The sequence below is a fragment of the Pleurodeles waltl genome, chromosome 7 (genome assembly GCF_031143425.1).
Source record: "Pleurodeles waltl isolate 20211129_DDA chromosome 7, aPleWal1.hap1.20221129, whole genome shotgun sequence".
Classification (NCBI taxonomy): Eukaryota; Metazoa; Chordata; class Amphibia; order Caudata; family Salamandridae; genus Pleurodeles; species Pleurodeles waltl.
In genome coordinates, this window is record NC_090446.1 from 504,766,243 (window position 1) to 504,786,064 (window position 19,822).

The window sequence follows — 19,822 nt, forward strand, 5'->3', positions numbered from 1 at the left end:
TGCCCAGAGCTCCTCCAGCGTGCCCCAGACCTCTGCCATCTTGGATTCAGAGGTGTGCTGGCACACTGGACTGCTCTGAGTGGCCAGGGCCAGCAGGTGACGTCAGGGACTCCTTCTGATAGGCTCTTACCTTTCTTACTAGCCTATCCTCCTTCCTAGGTAGCCAAACCTCCTTTTCTGGCTATTTAGGGTCTCTGCTTTGAGGAATTCTTCAGATACCGAATGCAAGAGCTCACCAGAGTTCCTCTGCATCTCTCTCTTCACCTTCTGCCAAAGGATCGACCGCTGACTGCTCAGGACGCCTGCAAAACCGCAACAAAGTAGCATAGACGACTATTGCAACCTTGTATCTCTTCATCCTGCCGGCTTTCTCGCCTGTTTCCTGGTGGCGCATGCTCTGGGGGTAGCCTGCCCCCTTCTTGCACCAGGAGCTCTGAAGAAATCTCCTGTGGGTCGACGGAATCTTCCCCTGCAACCGCAGGCAACAAAAGACTGCATCACCGGTCCTCTGGGTCCCCTCTCAGCACGACGAGCGTGGTCCCTGGAACTCAGCAACTCTGTCCAAGTGACTCCCACAGTCCAGTGACTCTTCAGTCCAAGTTTGGTGGAGGTAAGTCCTTGCCTCCCCACGCTAGACTGCATTGCTGGGTACCACGTGATTTGCAGCTGCTCATGTGCACTCTTCCATGATTTCCTTCGTGCACAGCCAAGCCTGGTACCCTGACACTCTAACCTGCAGTTCACAACCTTCTGAGTTGTCCTCCGGCGTCGTGGGACTCCCTTTTCTGACTTCGGGTGGACTCTGGTTCACTCCTCTTCCAAGTGCCTGTTCCGGTACTTCTGCGGGTGCTGCCTGCTTCTGTGAGGGCTCCCTGACTTGCTGGGCATCCCCTCTGTCTCCTCATCCAAGTGGCGACATCCTGGTCCCTCCTGGGCCACAGCAGCTTCCAAAAACCCTAACCGCGACCCTTGCAGCTAACAAGGCTTGTTTGCGGTCTTTCTGCGTGGGAACACCTCTGCAAGCTTCTTCACAACGTGGGACATCCATCCTCCAAAGGGGAAGTTCCTAGTCCTCTTCGTTCTTGCAGAAGACCAAGCTTCTTCCACCCGGTGGCAGCTTCCTTGCATCCTCAGCTGGCATTTCCTGGGCATCTGCCCACTCTCGACACTGTCGCGACTCTTGGACTTGGTCCCCTTGTCTAACAGGTACTCAGGTCCGGAAATCCACTGGTGTTGCATTGCTGGTGTTGGTCTTCCTTGCAGAATCCCCCTATCACGACTTCTGTGCTCTCTGGGGGTTGTAGGTGCAGTTTACACCTACCTTACAGGGTCTTGGGGTGGGCTATTTTTCTAACCCTTACTGTTTTCTTACAGTCCCAGTGACCCTCTACAAGCTCACGTAGGTTTGGGGTTCATTTGTGGTTCGCATTCCACTTTTGGAATATATGGTTTGTGTTGCCCCTATACCTATGTGCTCCTATTGCAATCTATTGTAACTTTACACTGCTTGCATTACTTTCTTTTGCTATTACTGCATATTTTTGGTATTGTGTACATATATCTTGTGTATATTTGGCATCCTCATACTGAGGGTTCTCACTGAGATACTTTTGGCATATTGTCATAAACATAAAGTACCTTTATTTTTAGTATATCTGTGTATTGTATTTTCTTATGATATTGTGCATATGACACCAGTGGTATAGTAGGAGCTTTACATGTCTCCTAGTTCAGCCTAAGCTGCTTTACCATAGCTACCTTCTATCAGCCTAAGCTTCTAGAAACACCTCTTCTACAATGATAAGGGATAACTGGACCTGGTACAGAGTGTAAGTACCCCTTGGTACCCACTACAAGCCAGGCCAGCCTCCTACACAAATCATCACTTGAGTTCCCCAATCTTGGCTTCCAGGGAAGAGAGGGAGTTGTGCATAGCCTGTAGAATAGACGCCATAGACTCTAACTCCTGATAAAGCCCCATCACCGCCGCCCTCTTTCCTGTCCGTTGCAGGCTTGGTAAATTTTTCTATCTCCCCCTGCCCAGGGGCCACTGTTTTGTCTCTGCCTATGTGTTCTTGCTTCCCCACTGGGCAAGTAGGGTGGAATCAATGGGGCACCAGTTGTGGAGAGCACTCCAGGAGTCACAAATCACGAATTGCCCCCCCCCCCAGGCCCACCAGTTTCCACCACATCACCAAGCCCAGATGCAGCCTCTGGGGTCAGGAGCCTCCTTGCCCCATCAGTCACTCACCGGTACCCAGGGGTCCTGGGCCTTTTAACTGCCCTAGACTGTGGTCCCCACGCCTGTCACCAGCGGGACAGCAAACAGCCTCTGCAACCATACGAGATGGCACAGGGTGTGGGCCAGGCAAGGAGCTCTGCTGAGCCTCCTCGTCACTCCAGCCTCGAGGAAGGGCCCAGCCTCTGACATCCAGCACACCTCTTGCCATCTGCACCCCCAGGGACGGCCTGACAGTTCTCCTGGCTCGATCCTCCACAGCTGGCCCTCGGCTGCGTTCGCACCCGCAGTGGGGAGCTCTCCCTCCCTCTCGTGGCACAGGTCCGAGGGCAACACACCCTTTCCGATGGGAGGAGACAGGCACACAGGCAGGTGTCTCTACTCCCCAGAGGGTGGCCACAACAAAGGATGGTGGAGAATTATACGGGAGTCGGTGGCGGAGCTCCAAATTATGCAGCGGCCGTCTTGGCTGCTAGCCGCATCCCTTTCATTGGTGTTCCCTGTCATCTTTGATTTGCTCGTGGCCCTATGTGTTCTGAGACCTCTCCATATCACAAAGCATTTCCTCTTTTGGAGCCCCAATACCTCAATTTTGTAAATCAATAACACCCAAAAACATTTTTGATACGCCCTAATGTTTCCCTGACTGTAGAACGTATTGACGTCTTTAACATTAGTTTTATCATTGAAAATCCTGCTGATGGCTTGGGCGGGTTTTTCAAGGGTGAGGTGCTTTATAACAGCAGGATGATTGAATATTGGGCATTGGAGGGGAGCCCCTAAAGGTTCGGTTACGTCACTGGGCTGTAGTTAGAAAATCTGTTGGCATCTGAAGTGCGTACATATACCCACATTTGTTATGTACATAGGGCCACACGTGGCAACTATTCTGGTGCATACATGCACTGCATTATCTTCATTAGTTACATGTTCTGGCAAATGTGTTCCCACATGTACACATCAGTCAGACATCTATTGACATTGCTTTCCGGCAGGATCAGGTCCCTACCTGGGTTCTTGGTGCTGATGAGGTCTGTGCAGTTGCCATCATCTTCCAGAATCCCCGGGACTGCAGTCGTTTGGTTGGTAAAGGAGACTAGAGAATCTCGCCCTGCAGTCCTGGTCTTGATCCAGTTGCTGAAGGTTGACACTGCACTGAAGACGGTGGGACTGTTAGGAAGATGGCAGGCCAGGGAGAAGCTGACAATGCCAGCTAAAAACCATGTGCCATCTTCATTACAGACGACTGGACCTCCGGAGTCACCCTAAGATTGGAAAAACGCGAGTCAGGAAGCATACATTGTACAGGGCCATTCTGAGGGAACGTGTTGCCTGAAAGAATAGCTTTTCTATTTTTCTGCGGCACTAGACGGCAAATTTAAGTTTCTCAAAACTTATGATGTCCATGAGCCAGAGTGTGGGGAAAGACAGAGACGGTTTCCTTTACTATGCGCCACCCCCATCCATGAGGGGTTTATGCAAGATTATGGAACACAAAAATATCACACCCAGGACATCAACTACCAAAATATCGTAGAGGTGAGTACATACCGGAAGTGTGTATATTTACAAATCCTAACTCCACAGCTACATCTCTTTAAGATATGTAAGTCGTCAAGATACATGTTTGTGGAGTTAACTATTGTAAACTAATACTTGCCTGTAAATATTTACCTTTATCATATTTTGGCAGTTGAATTTTGGCTGCAATAGGTTTGTAACACTCTTTTTGAAATGTGATTTTCTGGCTCTATACCGCCCATATGCGATCACCTCTGGGTGAGATGTGGAGGGGAAGTTCTACCACTCAATACATGCAAACATTAATGTTTATGGTTTATGGTTTTATCGAGTATGACAATATGAGTGCGTATTTACTAGAACCCTGATAAAGTTTAATACTTACCTGGCTTCTCACTGAAGCACACAGAAGGATGCGCATGTGGACGGGATCCTTTTTAGAGGATCAGACACTTATTTTTCCACTATTGCATTTTTTTAAATTGCCTATTCTTGCTGCACCCACAAAACAAAAACCAGTACAGTGCATTCCAATGTATCATTCAGGCCCATATTTATACTTTTTTTGCGCCGCATTAGCATAATTTGTTTTTACACACATGCAGCGCAACTTAACTCCATATCTATATTTTGATGCTAGACTCTTCTAGCATCAAAATATCGGAGGTTGCACCATTTTTTGGATGCGTGAACCTACCTTGTGTCAATGAGACGCAAGGTAGGTGTTCACATCCAAAAAATGGTGCTATCCCCATAGCGCCATATTTATCCCCCGGTAATAAAATGACAGATGGGTGGGAGGCGGGGCTAAATAATGGTGCTAGCTTGCTTAGCACCATTATTTAACGCCTGGGTCAGACCAGGTGTTAGGGGACCTGTGGACCCATTTCCATGTTTAAATACCGTGGAATGGGTCTATAGGTGCCCTCCCCAAGTCCCAGGAACACCCTCACCCCCACCAGAGGGACACCGGAGGATGGGGGACCCCATCCCAGGTAAGTATGTTTTTTTTTTTTTTAAGTGCCATCTGGGACCCTAACCTGGAGCCCCCTGCATGACCCAGGGTGCCGTGGCCATGCCCAGGGGACACTTGTCCCCTGTGCTGGCCACTGGGGCAGCAGTCATGACTCCTGTCTTTACTAAGACAAGAATCATGTTTTTGATGGTTGTGCGCCAGGAAATGGCGCTAGTCTGGTTAGAGGCATTTTTTTTGGCCTCTAAGAAGCCAAGTGTAAATTTTTGGAGCACAACCTCCTCCTTCCCTACAGCCACCTCCACCCGGCTACCATCATTTTAGTTGACGTTAGCCCAAGCTCAGCACCAGCTTGCGGCATTCCATTAATTTGGCACCCGGCTTTTCCTCAGGAATGGCGCAAGCCGGCGCTATACTTTTTGGTGCAAAACTATGTTCACGCAGTTTTTCACCAAAAAGTATAAATTCAGGCCTCAGTTTGGACCAGCACTTCATTGTCATAGGACCCTCATCACAACCTGAAATTTTGAGAGCTGTACGTAAGTATGCAGACCAAACATGCAGAGTGAAATATAAACCTGGATGTTTTCAAGGAAGCAGAAATAGAAAAAGGCAGTGAACCGACAGAGGGTGAAATAAGAAGTGCAAGCACCAGGAGCCAAGTGGGAAAAGGAAGGATGGACATGGAAAAGTCTAATTAATTACACAGAGTCAGGCAGAAGAACAGAAGGAAAAGTGCAGAGAAAGGAACAAGCATAGGAATTAAACAGAAAGAAGTGGGTAGGCTAAGCACCAAGAAAGAGGCAAGAAAGGCTGAGATAGGAGAAACACTTACCGAGCAGGGTCCTCTGTTCCCATCCTTGTCAGTGCCACAGAGCATGCCAGGTAGGACAGGTTTTGAATGCTCGAGGCTGTCCAGTGAGCTGTAGATGCAATTGCAGGTCTTCTGCCCAATCAGTGTGATGCTGACCTTTTGAAGGTGTCGTTCTGTGGTGATATTATCTAGAAAAGAGAACCATGTGAGGTTTATGAGATTCATGAGCTACCACAACAATGGGGATAGGAACATAATCCCGGTACCGCGAAGAGTAATGTGGTCAGGAGCCCGGCCTGACAGCAGCAGCTGGGCTCATACAACAGTACTGAGTCGGCTAAGGTAGAATGCCTGAGGAGCTCAGAGTATGCACACATCCTGACACAGGTATAGCTGGATAGGAACAGGTAGCCTAGATTGTCATAATGTTATGGATAGCCTCAGCACCACCATAAAGCAGGACACAGCATATGCCACGTTTTTCAGCACAGCATGCCTTACGCAGAAAGGGCTGCAGCGGCTCAGATATCACGCGCGGCTCAGTTATGACTGGACGGATGCATCACCTGCACATGTTTAGCTGGATGGATAACAATGGCAGGATGTACTAACAGAACCAACCCCAGGCTAACTATGGCTGGATAGCCCGAGGATGCCAAGTTTGGTATAGGGCAGGTAGAGGTGCCTCTTATGTGGACTTCTTCCACTTCCTAGGTGCAAACACAGTGAGCCCAACTCACAAAGAAAAATCTACATATGGAGAAGTCTGCATACGTAACACCTACAACTGGATGAAGGTCTCTGCCTAAAAGATATTCACAAATTCCAGGTGGAAATATCCACCCTGTTTTAGGGGTTATAGGCCTCCAGTCCCTTGCTCGAGGAGATCGAGACTTTCACAATTTACATAACTAATGTAGTTCTACTACTAGTAATTTTATGACCTGATTTTAGACCTATGCATGTAGACAGAAATCTTTGCTGTGTAAAACTCAGAATGGGAAGGTATAGGGCAATGGCATTCACCTGACCATATAAACACAGACCTGACATATTAATCCAACAAGCACATAAATGCAACCTACACCCTAGGATCTGCCCCCTTGCCCTAGGACTGCATGACTTTCAAGATGCCACAGTCCCACTCCGAGGAAGAAATTCACTGAAGAGGAGACAGGCATTGCAGTTTCATCTTATTTTTGGTTAGTACATCAAGTACGTTGTACGCCTCCATAAACCCTCAATGAGGTGGAGAAGGGAGTCACGCGGTAGGAGGTGACAGACTCAGTCAATGCACAGGCGTGGAGGTACACAATGAAGGGGACTTAAAAAATAGTACAGGATAAGAGGAGATGGAGAAGTTTTCCAAGACACTCTTGACAAATGCTCTTTCTCGAACTGGACCCAGATTCTGCTTTCCTCTCGTTCTCATCAATGTATCCGTTCCACCATTTGCCATATGGCTTTCCTTTTCTGGGTAATCCTAAAGCTTAGGCCAGTGATCAACAAAATCCCTGTTTTTGCCACTCCCTTCTACTCTACACTCATGTCAAACCAGTGGGTAGCTAGTGCTGGTTAGTGGGCCCCATCAGCACTTTTTCTTGCCCACTTGGACTTTTAGGCTGTCTCATGGACACCTGCCTTGGCAGTAGTGAACTTCCTACCAGGAGATTTCTAAGACAGCTTGGGGCTTTAAAGGCCAGTTTCACAGCTTCTGGGTAACTGCAACAACTGCCATCACCATGAAGGTGCAGTGCTTTCATCAGTTCTGTCCTTATATGTAGCTATTTACAAATTAATTGATGCCGCTCAACCTCAGTGCATGTGTAAATATGAGTAGGTAGTGTCATTGCAGGCCTACACCTCAACATCACTGGAAACACTATCCTACAAACATCTTGAAAAATTGCCACATGAATTCTAGTAAGCTGCCTAGTGATTGGCCATTTGCAGGCCGGTGTTTTCAGTCACTTGGTGTGTTTGCACTGGTCTCGCCTGCCAAGGCAGGGAAAAATCCTTCACAATGCAGTCTTTACCACGTAATCCCTTTGCGATGCAATGCCTTCACCATCGCCTTTACCACGCAAGTCTATACCACGCATATGACTCAACTACGCATGCCTTCACATTGAAATAAAGTATATATCAGGTAAGGGTGTTTTTTAGGGTTTTGGGGTGGATAAGGGTAGTGGGTGCTTAGGGTTTTTTTTAGGGTTTAGAGTTGGTAAGGGTATTTTACTAGTAAGGTTTTTTTAGGATTTAGGGTGGTCAAGGGTATTTGGGTGATAAGGGTATTTTTAGGGGCTAAGGGCGAGTGAGAGTATTGGGTGGTAAGGATATTTTTAGGGTTAAGGGGTGGGTGAGGGTATTGGGTGGTAAGGGTATTTTTAGGGTTTAGGTCTTAGCGAGGGTATTGGGTGGTAAGGGTGGTTTAGGGTTGGGCAAGGGTATTTGACTAAAAACATTTTTTAGGGTTTACGGTAGGTAAGGGTACTGGGTGGTAAGGGTATTTATTTTTTAGAGTTTAGGGTGGTTAAGAATATTTAGGTGGTAAGGGCTTTTTGGGATTTAGGGTGGGTAAAGGTATTTGATTCATAAGGGTGTTTTTAGGGTTTAGAGGTGAGTGAGGGTATCGGGTGGTCAGGGTATTTTTAGGGTGGGTGAGGGAATGTGTATGTGTGTGTGTGTGTGTGTATATATATATATATAGATAGATAGATAGATAGATAGATAGATAGATAGATAGATAGATAGATAGATAGATAGATAGATAGATAGATAGATAGATACACATATATTTAATACTTATAATTTTGTTGGAAAGGCATGCGTGATAAAGACTTGCATGATAAAGGCATTGCATGGTAATGGACACGTGGTAAAGACATGCGTGGTAATGCCAATCACAGTAATGTAATGCAACTGCCAAAAGAAGACCTCCTGTCTCTAGTATCATGTTTGCCCTGTCTCTCTTATATTATGTTTCCCCTGGCATGGCCGGTTTCTCCCAGAGCACAGGTGAGCAAAGCACGTGTGCTACATCCATTAACATTCAAATCAGGAAGGAAAAATACAAGGAAATGTGAGCAAGCAATATGGAGCAGAATAGGACCTGAGTGATAAAAACAGACGGGGAAAAACAAACAAAAAACAAGGAAGGGTGCAGGAAAGGAAGAAAAAGAGAAAAGTAAATAGCACAAAAGAAAGAAACACGGAGAGAGTGAACAAATATTTGAGGGCTGTGAGAAGAAACAGAGGCGCATGAAGATGGAATAAAAAGAGAAAGAAAACATATTAGGATTAAAAAAGAGGGAGATGTCAAGGAAGGGGATCAAAAAAAGGGATAATTAACTAACGGAAAATAGAGCAAAACTGAAAGAGACTAAGGGTAAAAATTATCATAACAAAGCAGACACAATGTGACAAGGTCAATTGATACCTTTTTGGTGAAGTGAAAGTGAGGGATACAAAGAGACAAGGCACAGGGATTTGGGATTGAGCACACCAGCAGGGAACCTGAGTGGCCCCAGTAAGGCTTCGATTCCTGACACTTTCAAACAGGCATAACATATTGGTGCAGTGCCTATTTGCACACGCCCAGTGAAATATTTTTGTGAGATACCACCTTGCATTCCAACAAACTACTAAGGGCATCTTCTTGTTTGTCGTCCTAACAGAGTCCCATGACATTTTCCAGCAACCCCCTGAAGCCCCGGTCAGGTCAGGCCAAGGGAATGTGTGGATTCGCCAATCGTAAAGACAGAACAGTTGTAGCTCGTACACACTTTCCTTCCTAAAAGCTCCATCTTAATGCTCTGCATCAGGAATACCATATGCTGTGGCAGGGTGAAGAGCACACATTTACATGCATCTATTACACACACAGCTAGGCCACTCTGATATCTGTGAATATATCTTAATTATAAATGTTTATGGAAAATTACTCAACACATCAACATATATACTCATCATATAGGAACGGCACAGCATATACTTATATTGTAATTCCATAGGCATCTAATGTGCTCATTCTCATCATGGCGTACTAATGTTACAAGTTGCTGTGTTGTTGGCATGTTGGCAAACTGACAACGTCACCTTTTCTGCTCCAATCAGGGCACCAATATGTGGAATGGCCACAGAACACAGAGAGGTGGCAGAAACTGGTAAGTTTTCAGAAACTATGTAGATCTATAGTTCTCTATCCATAACTGAGTTGATATGTTGTATGTGTCTGGAAAAAATATATACAATTTAGAAATTTAAAATAAACTCCTTGAATCTTTGTTCCTTATATTAACAAATAGATCCTTCTATTGTTGAGATTTGTGAGTACGTTTATGTGTCCCTCTTAACCACTCAGGCAACCCAATTCCCCATTACATACATTAGGTGTATGTTATATTGTTTAATCCAAACCACCACCTTACAGTCTCTCACATCATGCCAGTGCATCCTATGAATAACACTGCTTTGGCACTAGCTTTATGATCATCTTAATGCCATGTGTATAACAGAAATCTTAATATAACCTGATACTATGTATATTCACTTATATCATTTCTTTACATATTATTACCTGCACAGCTTCTGTGGTCCAACAGCCCTATGGCCCTTATTATGCCCCCAGGACAGTAACAGAGAGAAGGCCCTTAACAACAAGAGGACGGAGCACCGTACTGAATCAAAGAAAAGGGTTCCCCTTGAATCTGCACTCAATAAACACGTCTTCCTTACTTCAACTTTCACTTACAACCATACCACTCCACCCCACAATAAAGCCCAGATCAGTACCACAACAAAACCAGGATCACAGACTCGTGGATAAGCAATATAAAAAAGGTTATCTTTTAATAACGCTGTAATTTCATCAGAATAACACTACATATATTCTTCTCAGGCTATTCATAATTCATAGAAAAAACATCCCCACATTCAGCTCCATAAACCGGCGCATACATATACCTAAAAAAACATAAAACGCTCTAAAAACTGGGAGAGACACATAAGACAGCACACAATTGTCTATTACACCGTTACGGATCCCATCAGTTGTTATACAGGCTGCATGACATTTGCATTAAAGTAATAGTCTACTACAGCATGCTGCTACGTGGATGCAGTATCACATTCACGTCAACGGGTTTCGGTGGCCTTCACAGTTCTCCGCCACCTTCTTCAGGACAGGACAATATTTCCCCACAAATAGGAATTAAAACATCTGCTAAAACATAATATAACATATTTTTAATAACATTCCAAAACATAACACAACATAATCCATGATTGTACACCCCCCTCTGTCCCATATTGCCATGGTAGTGTTCTTTTCACGTATTCATGGCGTACATCCCCCCCCATTCGCATTTCTAGCAATGAACACCAACTTTAGCGTTTTAATTTCCTCATATCAGTGGCCCCTACTCCAACTTCAATCTGGGCCATCACCACCACACAAATGCAGTCCATCAATCAGGCTTACAATACCTCTGCTCATGCCACTCACCATTCAGTGTGCTTATGAATCTACGCTCGTGGGGTTATACTTCTCAAAACCTCTGGATAGACATAATGTTGCCTCTGAGACCCTCAAAGTTGATGAGTTGCATCGTATTCTAAAAACATAAAAAAAAAAAAACAATAAGATTAGAGGAACCCCTGTAGTGAATCCATTTTAGTTCCCCACTGGGCACAGGAGACAGCTTAGCCATCAGCTTGCAGGCCTGTTGCCCTTTTTACGTAGTAATCATTTACTTACTTAGCATGCTCTGTTTTATCCTATTTATTTCATTATTTCTTTTAGCACTCTGCAATTGCATACATTTTATAAGAAATGTTTTACTTTTCATTATCAGTGCCATTTTGGGAAGGCATCATTATTAGCATTATTATCAGTGATGTACGTAGGTATTGTCAAGTCCCTTTCTTTCTTACGTTTGACAGGAACATAATGCGTACTTCTTAGACATTGATTATGTAATTGCCACCACAAGATTGCGTACACAATCTGCTGTTTAGGTACGTACCTGCATCAGTGATCCTACATGATCAGTATAAATACACCTCACATGGACTAGGTCATTAGAGGTGTATCTTCCAGATGCCATATATGCTGCACATCACCTTGCTTCAGAACTGAGCCTTTGTGTTTCCACGGAGTCTGACCTAGAGACCGCATTCCAAGGTAACGAGGGCTGGGGGGTTGCTTCTCATGGACATGGTACTGGCAGAGTAGGGTTTATCACACCTAGCTCTCATTATGGTAAAGATTAGGCATTCCGTGTTAGGAATTTCATACCTTATGTTTGTTGCAATATGGTGGGGGTTTTCATATTCACAACTCTCAACTTCATGATTTTGCTTTTATTATCGCTCATTATCCTAATGATTGCAACTCATGCATTTTACCATAGATTGCAGTCTTTTCAATAAATAAATTGAAAAATTCCCTGCATCTCCTTTATTGCCTATGTGTGTATGAGACTTTTGCTAACAAGAGAAAAGGGTCATTTCCATTCCACCACGACTCCCCTGAGAACGCTCATCTAGATTCCATGCGTAAGACTGCCAGAAATCACCTTTGCTGTCTGAGTTTTGGTGAAGTACTGCTTGTGAGCCGGGAGGGTTGGGCCAACAGTTGAGACCTGTTGTAGGAGTGACTCAGTCGCTTACAGAAAGAAGTGCTACCGCCCCTAAACCAGCACTCCCACTAAGAAGCGAGAGTCCAACTACGGCATGGCGCTACCAACGATGGTGTTTTGGCACTAATTTACGGATATCCTGAGTATCTCTGTCTCACACACAGCAGGTACCCTAAGTACCATTATACAGAGATGTCCATGGTCTTATGGGTAATTCTCCTCAACTGAACAGGGAGCACCTACATGGGCTGTAGGTTGTTCAAGCTTGAACTTAAAAAAGGATTCTCCCCATCTGGCATTCCTTCTCTGTACTCTTTATTCAACATGGCTAACACAATAGACATTCCAGCAAATGTCAAACACACAGTAAAACAACATCTAGAAGTCCATGGCTTAACAGATGAGAGTGGGGATGTCACATTTTTTCATGGAAGCTTATGAGGCTTACCAAAGAGAAACATTCTATTCCTAGGTCAACTTTCCAGACAACATGTAGATTTTACACATATGAAAAACATCGAACATACCACAATGGTACCAAGCTTATCATTATCTAGAGATGTTGCTTTCATACCAAGACTATCAAAACGGGTTCTGTGGCACCCTACCACATGTAATACAGCAGGTGAAATTAGGTCCCTTAAGTAATGATGGACCAATGTGGCCCATGTTTGCCACATACACACCCTATCCTGGCGTACAGTCTATGGAAGTAGCCAACATACGTACACTTTACAATGAGGTAGTAGCACTATACAGATGACTCATTAAGTTCGTAATGCAATCTTCATACACTACCCAAGCACAGGCGGCACCAGCTGGACACCAATCGGTCCTTACTGGGATTAACCAAAATCAGTATATTCTATCATGGGCAAGGTGCCCTCGGAACATGATAGGTTCCATTCTGCAGAGCACAAAAAACTAACCAGCTGGAAGCAGTGCTACCTCATACAGGATCCCAAGATAAACATAGAATTCTTACAATGTGCTTGCCATTCAGAATGGTTCCCTCAATGGACGACTGCACCACATGGGGTACAGTTTGCGCTGCAATTTACACTACAACGCATAGTACCCCGACACTTGCCAACTTACCAGAAGTGTTAAAGCAAATTCAAAATGAACACGGGGCTGCTCCAGCCCTGGTTTTGGGGATGAAACTGATGCGTAACTTCGACACAGTCTCTTCAATAATACTTAGTAACATTAAAGGACAAGCAGTAGTGTTGGCTACATGCCAACGGCTCCAGGAGATTCCACAGTTGGAACAGGAGCATCAACCACGGAAAATTATTTCCAAAACCTATACTAGTACAGGACAGAATAGTATGGGAGTCAAGCCGTAAAAACTGGAGATTCAGAGTATCCCCCTAAGGACGGTACTAAAAAAGCACAAAACAGTTCTAAAAAATGCTGGGATAAACAAAAACAAAAGAAAGACAGAATAAGTCATAGCGCAGACTCTGCGCTTTTAAAGAGATCTGAAACGAGATATAATCTCAAAAATAGAGAAACTTTGAAGACTCCTGACAGATATACTAATACATGTCCCTCTCATTCCTTCCAGGACATGCCGGATAAACACAGTGAGAGATCAGGCAGGTCAGAGCAACGCACTGATTACGTGAAGCAGAAATAAAATTCACAGCGTTCCACACACATGAAAGAGGACAAATGTCACCAACAGAAGCTCCAATTTAAAAAGAAAAAGGTGGATGCAATAACAGGTAAACATGCCAGCAACTTTGAGGACATTGTTGAGGAACAAGACGCGGGCTGAGACGCTGATAGACATTGCAGCAGAAGTCACAATTTGTCGCCATTGTGATGAAAGATCATCTGGATGTGACAGCAACTAACGACCTTCTTGTAGTCAAGACTGCAGATGGACGCATCCTCCCATCCAACAGGGTTTATGATTTAAATATTCAAATTGAGGGAGACATAGAGCACACTATTAGTGTATTTTTTTGGGGAGAACTTAATTGTAATATCCTATTGGCAGAAAAAGACTGACCACCCAAGTACATCCGCAAGCTTCCACATAGAGAAGATGTCATTTTGCCTTCTTTCTCAGATCTTGTTCCAGATGCAATAAAGGGCGCCTATGCTGTTGACTGTGCTTTGGGACAGGCACCCGCGCTGTACCGAAACCACGTAGGGTGGGATAAGGATTCCCCCTACCATGTAATACCTCTTAGGTCTACACCCCAGCCTTAACCTCAATAGCCTGTCAAACATGAGGCTAAAGCCCCGGTGAGGGAAATCCTCACTCAACTAGACTACCAGGGAGTAATAGAGCCCTGTGTCTCTGCAAGGAATAACTTGTCATTCCCTGTTGCAAAACCAGACCAGTCATATAGAATAGTCTTAGATTACAGATACTTAAACAACTGCACATGTGATACAAAATGCATACAGCACTAATTAACAACATGGTGCATAAGAAATACAAAACAACTTTGGATATTTCCAACGTTTTTTTTCTGCCAGAACGTAGCGCATGAAAGTCGGGACCTGAGTTTCTCATTCAGCTCTCAGCGTGCTTTTGCCATTTAACACAGGGCTATAAGAATAGCCAAGGGTTGTTTTCTGCCATGTAACATCAATATTGCATGATATGTATCTTGAGGTGTTGTCCTATGTGGACGATATCTATCTCACAGATGACGACCTCAACATTCATCTTGCCAGGGTCGATTGGATCGTCTTAGGATTTGCTGCCTTAGGCTACAAATTCATTTTAAAGAAAACTAAAATAGCTTTTCTCAGTGTATTGTTCCTTGGATACGAGCTATTAGATTAGGGCCAGAGCCTGGCCCCATACTTTCTAGAAAAATGTGCTCAGCTTCAACCACCAAATACTATCAAGAAAGTGGCTTCAGTATTCAGACTCACTCACAAAGTCCAACTACCATACTTGTATCACATGCACACTAGGGCCCATATTTATACTCTTTTAGCACTGCATTTGCGGCATTTTTTAACGCAAATGCGGCGCTAAAAAAGTATAAATATGGGCCTATATATCCACATGCATTTGACATTAACATAGGATGCCAGTGCAGGGTTTTTTAACATAACAGCGGAACTTTACACAAGGTGGGTCAGTAGACATGACTTTCAACGATACAGATAAAAAGGTCTAGTCACTGTAGAGGTTCACAAAACATGGTACAATGCCAGTGCCATTTTATGCGCTAAACTTAGGACAGGGACCCTCAGGGCAGGGACCCTCTGTCCACTAAGAAGGCATATTTTGTGCACCACTATAGTATCATCTAATGATCTCAAATAATGTATAATCTCGATACACAATCTCTAAATTGAAAGTTAGTAATTGTATTCGCCTTTTCTTTTAGCCCCTTGTATGATGAGACTGAAAATGATGCCTCGCTAATTACAAGTGGAGAATTGCATGCAATCGTGAGAGAGAACCATGGGCCAGCTGTAGCAAACAGTTTGCATGTCGCAAACAGGGAATTTCGCTGTTTGCAACGTGCAAACTGCTGTATGCAATGCACAAAACCCTTTTTGCGATTCGGTAACCTGGTTACCGAATCGCAAAACGGGTTTGCGAGTCGCAATTAGGAAGGGGAATCCCCTTCCTAATTGCGAGTCGCAGTGCAATGCCAGATTGCTTTGTGACCGCGAAAGCGGTCGCAAAGCAATCGCAATTAGCACCCATTTCAAATGGGTGCTAACCCATTCGCAAAAGGGAAGGGGTCCCCATGGGACCACTTCCCCTTTGTGAATGGCATTAAAAACATTTTTTCAGAGCAGGCAGTGGTCCTATGGACCACTACCTGCTCTGAAAAAATGAAACGAAAACGTTTCATTTTTTAGTTTTGTAATGCATCTTGTTTTCCTTTGAGGAAAACGGGCTGCATTACAAAAAAAAAAACTGCTTTATTTAAAAGCAGTCACAGACATGGTGGTCTGCTGTCTCCAGCAGTCCACCATCCCCGTGAGTGCCGCGCTTCTCAAGGGGGTCTCAAATTGCAACCCACCTCATGAATATTCATGAGGTGGGCCTTTGCAACCCCCCTGTGAATCACAGATGGTGTCAGGGACACCATGCAACATTCTGAATTGCGACTCGCAAATTGCAAGTCGGTCTGACTCCCAATTTGCGGGTCGCAATTCAGAAATTTGCTACATCTGGCCCCATATCCTCCTCAAAGCTGCTATGTCTGCAGCTTCCCGGGCTCAAGAGGAGAAAAAGGAGAAGAATAAGATTGTTGGTGCCAAACAGTATGACATCTCCAAAGGACGCATTTCTTAAGACAAGCAAGCAGTCTCCTTCCAAGGCAACTGCGATGGGCTGCAATTCACTACTCAGCAGCTACAAATTTGCAAATTCTCATACCATCTATTCAGGACACTCATCAACCCACAGCCTCATCTTCCAAAGCAGGGGCAACTTGACTGTTCACTTCATGTTTGGTGGGAAAAGAAACCCTTGCTGAGGAGGAAGTCTCCCCTTTTTGATAATCTTCCTCTGCAAACTGCCAAGACGGCAACCCTCTACATAATGGACAACCTGCAGACGTTAAAAAATTACCTTGCACTAATTAAGGTTCAAAAGTCCAACAATAATTTCTAATGTCAATGTAAAAGTCAAAAGTACAAATTATATATAAAGCCAATCCACCATCCCAGATCAGGCCCTGAAAATGCTTACTTAGTCTGAGGGACACCGTTCCTGCCATTCATTTCCTCTCCAAAGGCCAAGGCCACCAGCACCTCCTCCACAGATGCAGGGACATCAGGTTGCAGAGCGGAACTGACCACTTTAGAATCTGGAGACATTGTGTTAGGTTTAGGGGCAGAGGAGGGCGAAGCAACAATGCCATTATTTGAAGATTGATACACAGAGCTCATGGATATGAATGTAGCTCAGGAGGACTGGAGGCATCAGAGCTCTTTGTGCTTGTCTGAATGCATCATTTGGAGTGTTTTCACCTCTGCTGCCACCTTTTGAAGGTGCCCAGGGAGTACCTACTGACCGGCAAGTACCTGTTTCATCCCCTCCTAGAAGGAATCTTTGGTCACTCCTTTGAGTTGGCATATGTGGAACACCCCATGAGGGCTCAGATTGTGTTCGAGGGGAATTTTACCCTCAGTCATTGTTCTTCCACAGAGGCCCTGCAGGAAGAGGAGGGGTAACAAGGGCACAGCCAGTGCTGCTAAAACATTTTTCACAGTGAAGGTGAAGGCCAGTAAAGTCACCTCACTAAAGGCATAGATGATGGTTGGCAGGCTGGCTCTGAAAACACAACAAATGATGTCAAATAAAAACATTTGACTGGTCCCTTCAAAGTTAATTCTCCAACTAAGCTCTTTCGTGTTTCATGGGGTTGCCGAAGCATTCCCCACACCTCTAGTTCCAGGGCCACTGAGTACTATTACAGACCCCATATTGTGGGAGCATCTTGACTGACGGACAGGACAGCTTCAGGACCCAAAAAAGTAGGGGCAGCTGCTGGGACACCACAGATGTTAGTTCTTGTTGACCAGGTGGCACCCCATCTTTTTCTTCCTCCTGACATGTGCTGTCTAGCTTCAGCCTGAACCTTGTGACTGAGTTACCCTGTGGGAGGGTTCGCTCTTCCCTCCTGGAAGATGCTCCCTCCTCCTCCTCTTTGATGGTGCTGTCGCCTTCATCCTGTGCTCACCTAGTGGCCGAGGTCCCCCTCTTATGGTTACACTGATAAACCACTTGCTCCGTGGCTGCCCACCTCTTCATCTAAACCAAACATGCATGTATAATAAAATCATAATACACATGCCAATGCATGACAGTCACATACGCATATCCCCTTTACCATGCAAGCCTCTAAAATGAAGCTGCCACTGTTAACTGGCGGTGACTATGATTAACAAAGTACAAAAGAAGCTTGCTATATTTCACAATGGTCAAAAATAATTTTTGCATGTGTGATTTAGAAACAGAAATGACACATTATCATTTTGGATGACATGATGTAGTAAGAGACTGTCAACATGAAATTAACTCATGATGGCACAAAGGAACAGAAACATGATTGTAAGCCCAACATTCGACTATTTTTGCGACAGCAGACATATGTATTATTTGGACACATAATGGCTCTTATTTTTCATAATAGTCATGCTATTACAGATAACATGGTTGTTATGTACATTACGTAACAATGATAAATGTATGTAAATTAGAACAGATTAAAACGTAATTCGTATTCGCCTATAATAAATCTAGTGTGTGAAATTAACAAAAGAAAGTTAATCACTGTGAAAAATAAGAGCATGTGGCAAGTACATTATCAAAAACATATTGATTTGAAAGAAACGACCTTTGTGCCAATATCATATATCGAAAATATAGAAAACGTTTAAAAAACAAATGTAATAGACAAATTCAGAATAGATAAATAAAATTCATTGTAGAGCATTTTGTAGATGACAACATGAAATACTTACAACAAGGGCATAAACAAACATATTACACATCAGACAACAATACAAACTTTCAAGCCACAAGAACTTAAAAAAATATATCATGCAACTTACCACCTTGCTGCTGCATGTGCTTCATGTGCTTCAAGCTGAGAGTTGAGGGCCAGCCATGCTGTTTTTAGGGCCCTTTGCTGCAGTGGGGAGAGCATGGAGTACCTTGTATGGGGCTGGAAGGATAGCCTCAGCACATCCTATGCCTTCAAGCGTGCCCAGCGCGTAGGTCTTCAGTGCTCGTGCCACTCCTTGGGTATTCGGCGTTGGACAACCACTGTAATTTATCGCAAGGGCATTCTATGTCTCTGTGTACGCGGACTTTCTCATCTAGGTCCCATGCCCCAGTAATGCTGAGAGTATGTCTCGATCACCGATGATCTCAAATTCTTCTTCAGAGAAATTGGTGGCCCTCTCTTTGAGATCCTCAGCAATTCTGTGGCTGTTGGTGTCAATTGAGGAGGCTAGAGGTGAATTATTTGTTAGTCCTTGGATGGCACAGGAATGGCCTACTTCTTGTTCCTGTGTGAATGATGATTATAACCATAATATATAATCCATGAATGAGTGAGTGAGGGATGTTAGTGTATGTATGTTGTAGCGAGACTTGCCATTTGAATGGCATGAAAGTGTTGCAACGGTGCTGGCTCAATATGGTATATTTATGGACGTGGTGTCATAGTCCGCCACTGATCATTGGTCTGACACCATGAAAACTGCTGTGAAGCAGCAGCCAAACTCACATCTCAGGTGAAAGAGCACTTGCAGACCCTGACCTCTGTACCACATCCCACCTTAGGAACTTGGACAGGAACATAGTTCATTGGGTAGGACTACATGTAAGCCCTGTCGTACGGATATGTTGTGCAACACACAATTGGATACAATAATTTTACCCACAACTGTTGGGGAATACTAGAGTGACCTCCCTGTGTTGTCAATCTATCAAAAAATGGACTTGAAGATAACAAAGATGCATTCAATGAAACGTACATATGTGTGCCCTATTTTCCTCAGTTGAGGCTGTATGGTTGAACATTGAAAGTGGAAGGCTGTGAAGGAAAAAAGTATAGCCAGCATCACCTGTAAAAACAAAATGTAATATTTCTTAGAACGTAATACCCTACACCAATACACAATGT

The 19,822-nt window shown here is 44.3% G+C and overlaps 1 protein-coding gene across 1 annotated transcript in view; it reads right to left on the reverse strand.

Moving 5' to 3' along the window:
• The window catches only part of LOC138304273 (serine protease 53-like), a 194,662-nt gene that overhangs the window by 68,315 nt on the left and 106,525 nt on the right, over positions 1–19,822 (reverse strand). Inside the window, exons 5-6 of the mRNA XM_069244197.1 lie at positions 5,569–5,735; positions 3,249–3,504 (exon numbers count right to left, since the gene is read on the reverse strand). Of these exons, the coding sequence (XP_069100298.1) occupies positions 3,249–3,504; positions 5,569–5,735 (423 nt within the window). The remainder of the gene's footprint in view (positions 1–3,248; positions 3,505–5,568; positions 5,736–19,822) is intronic.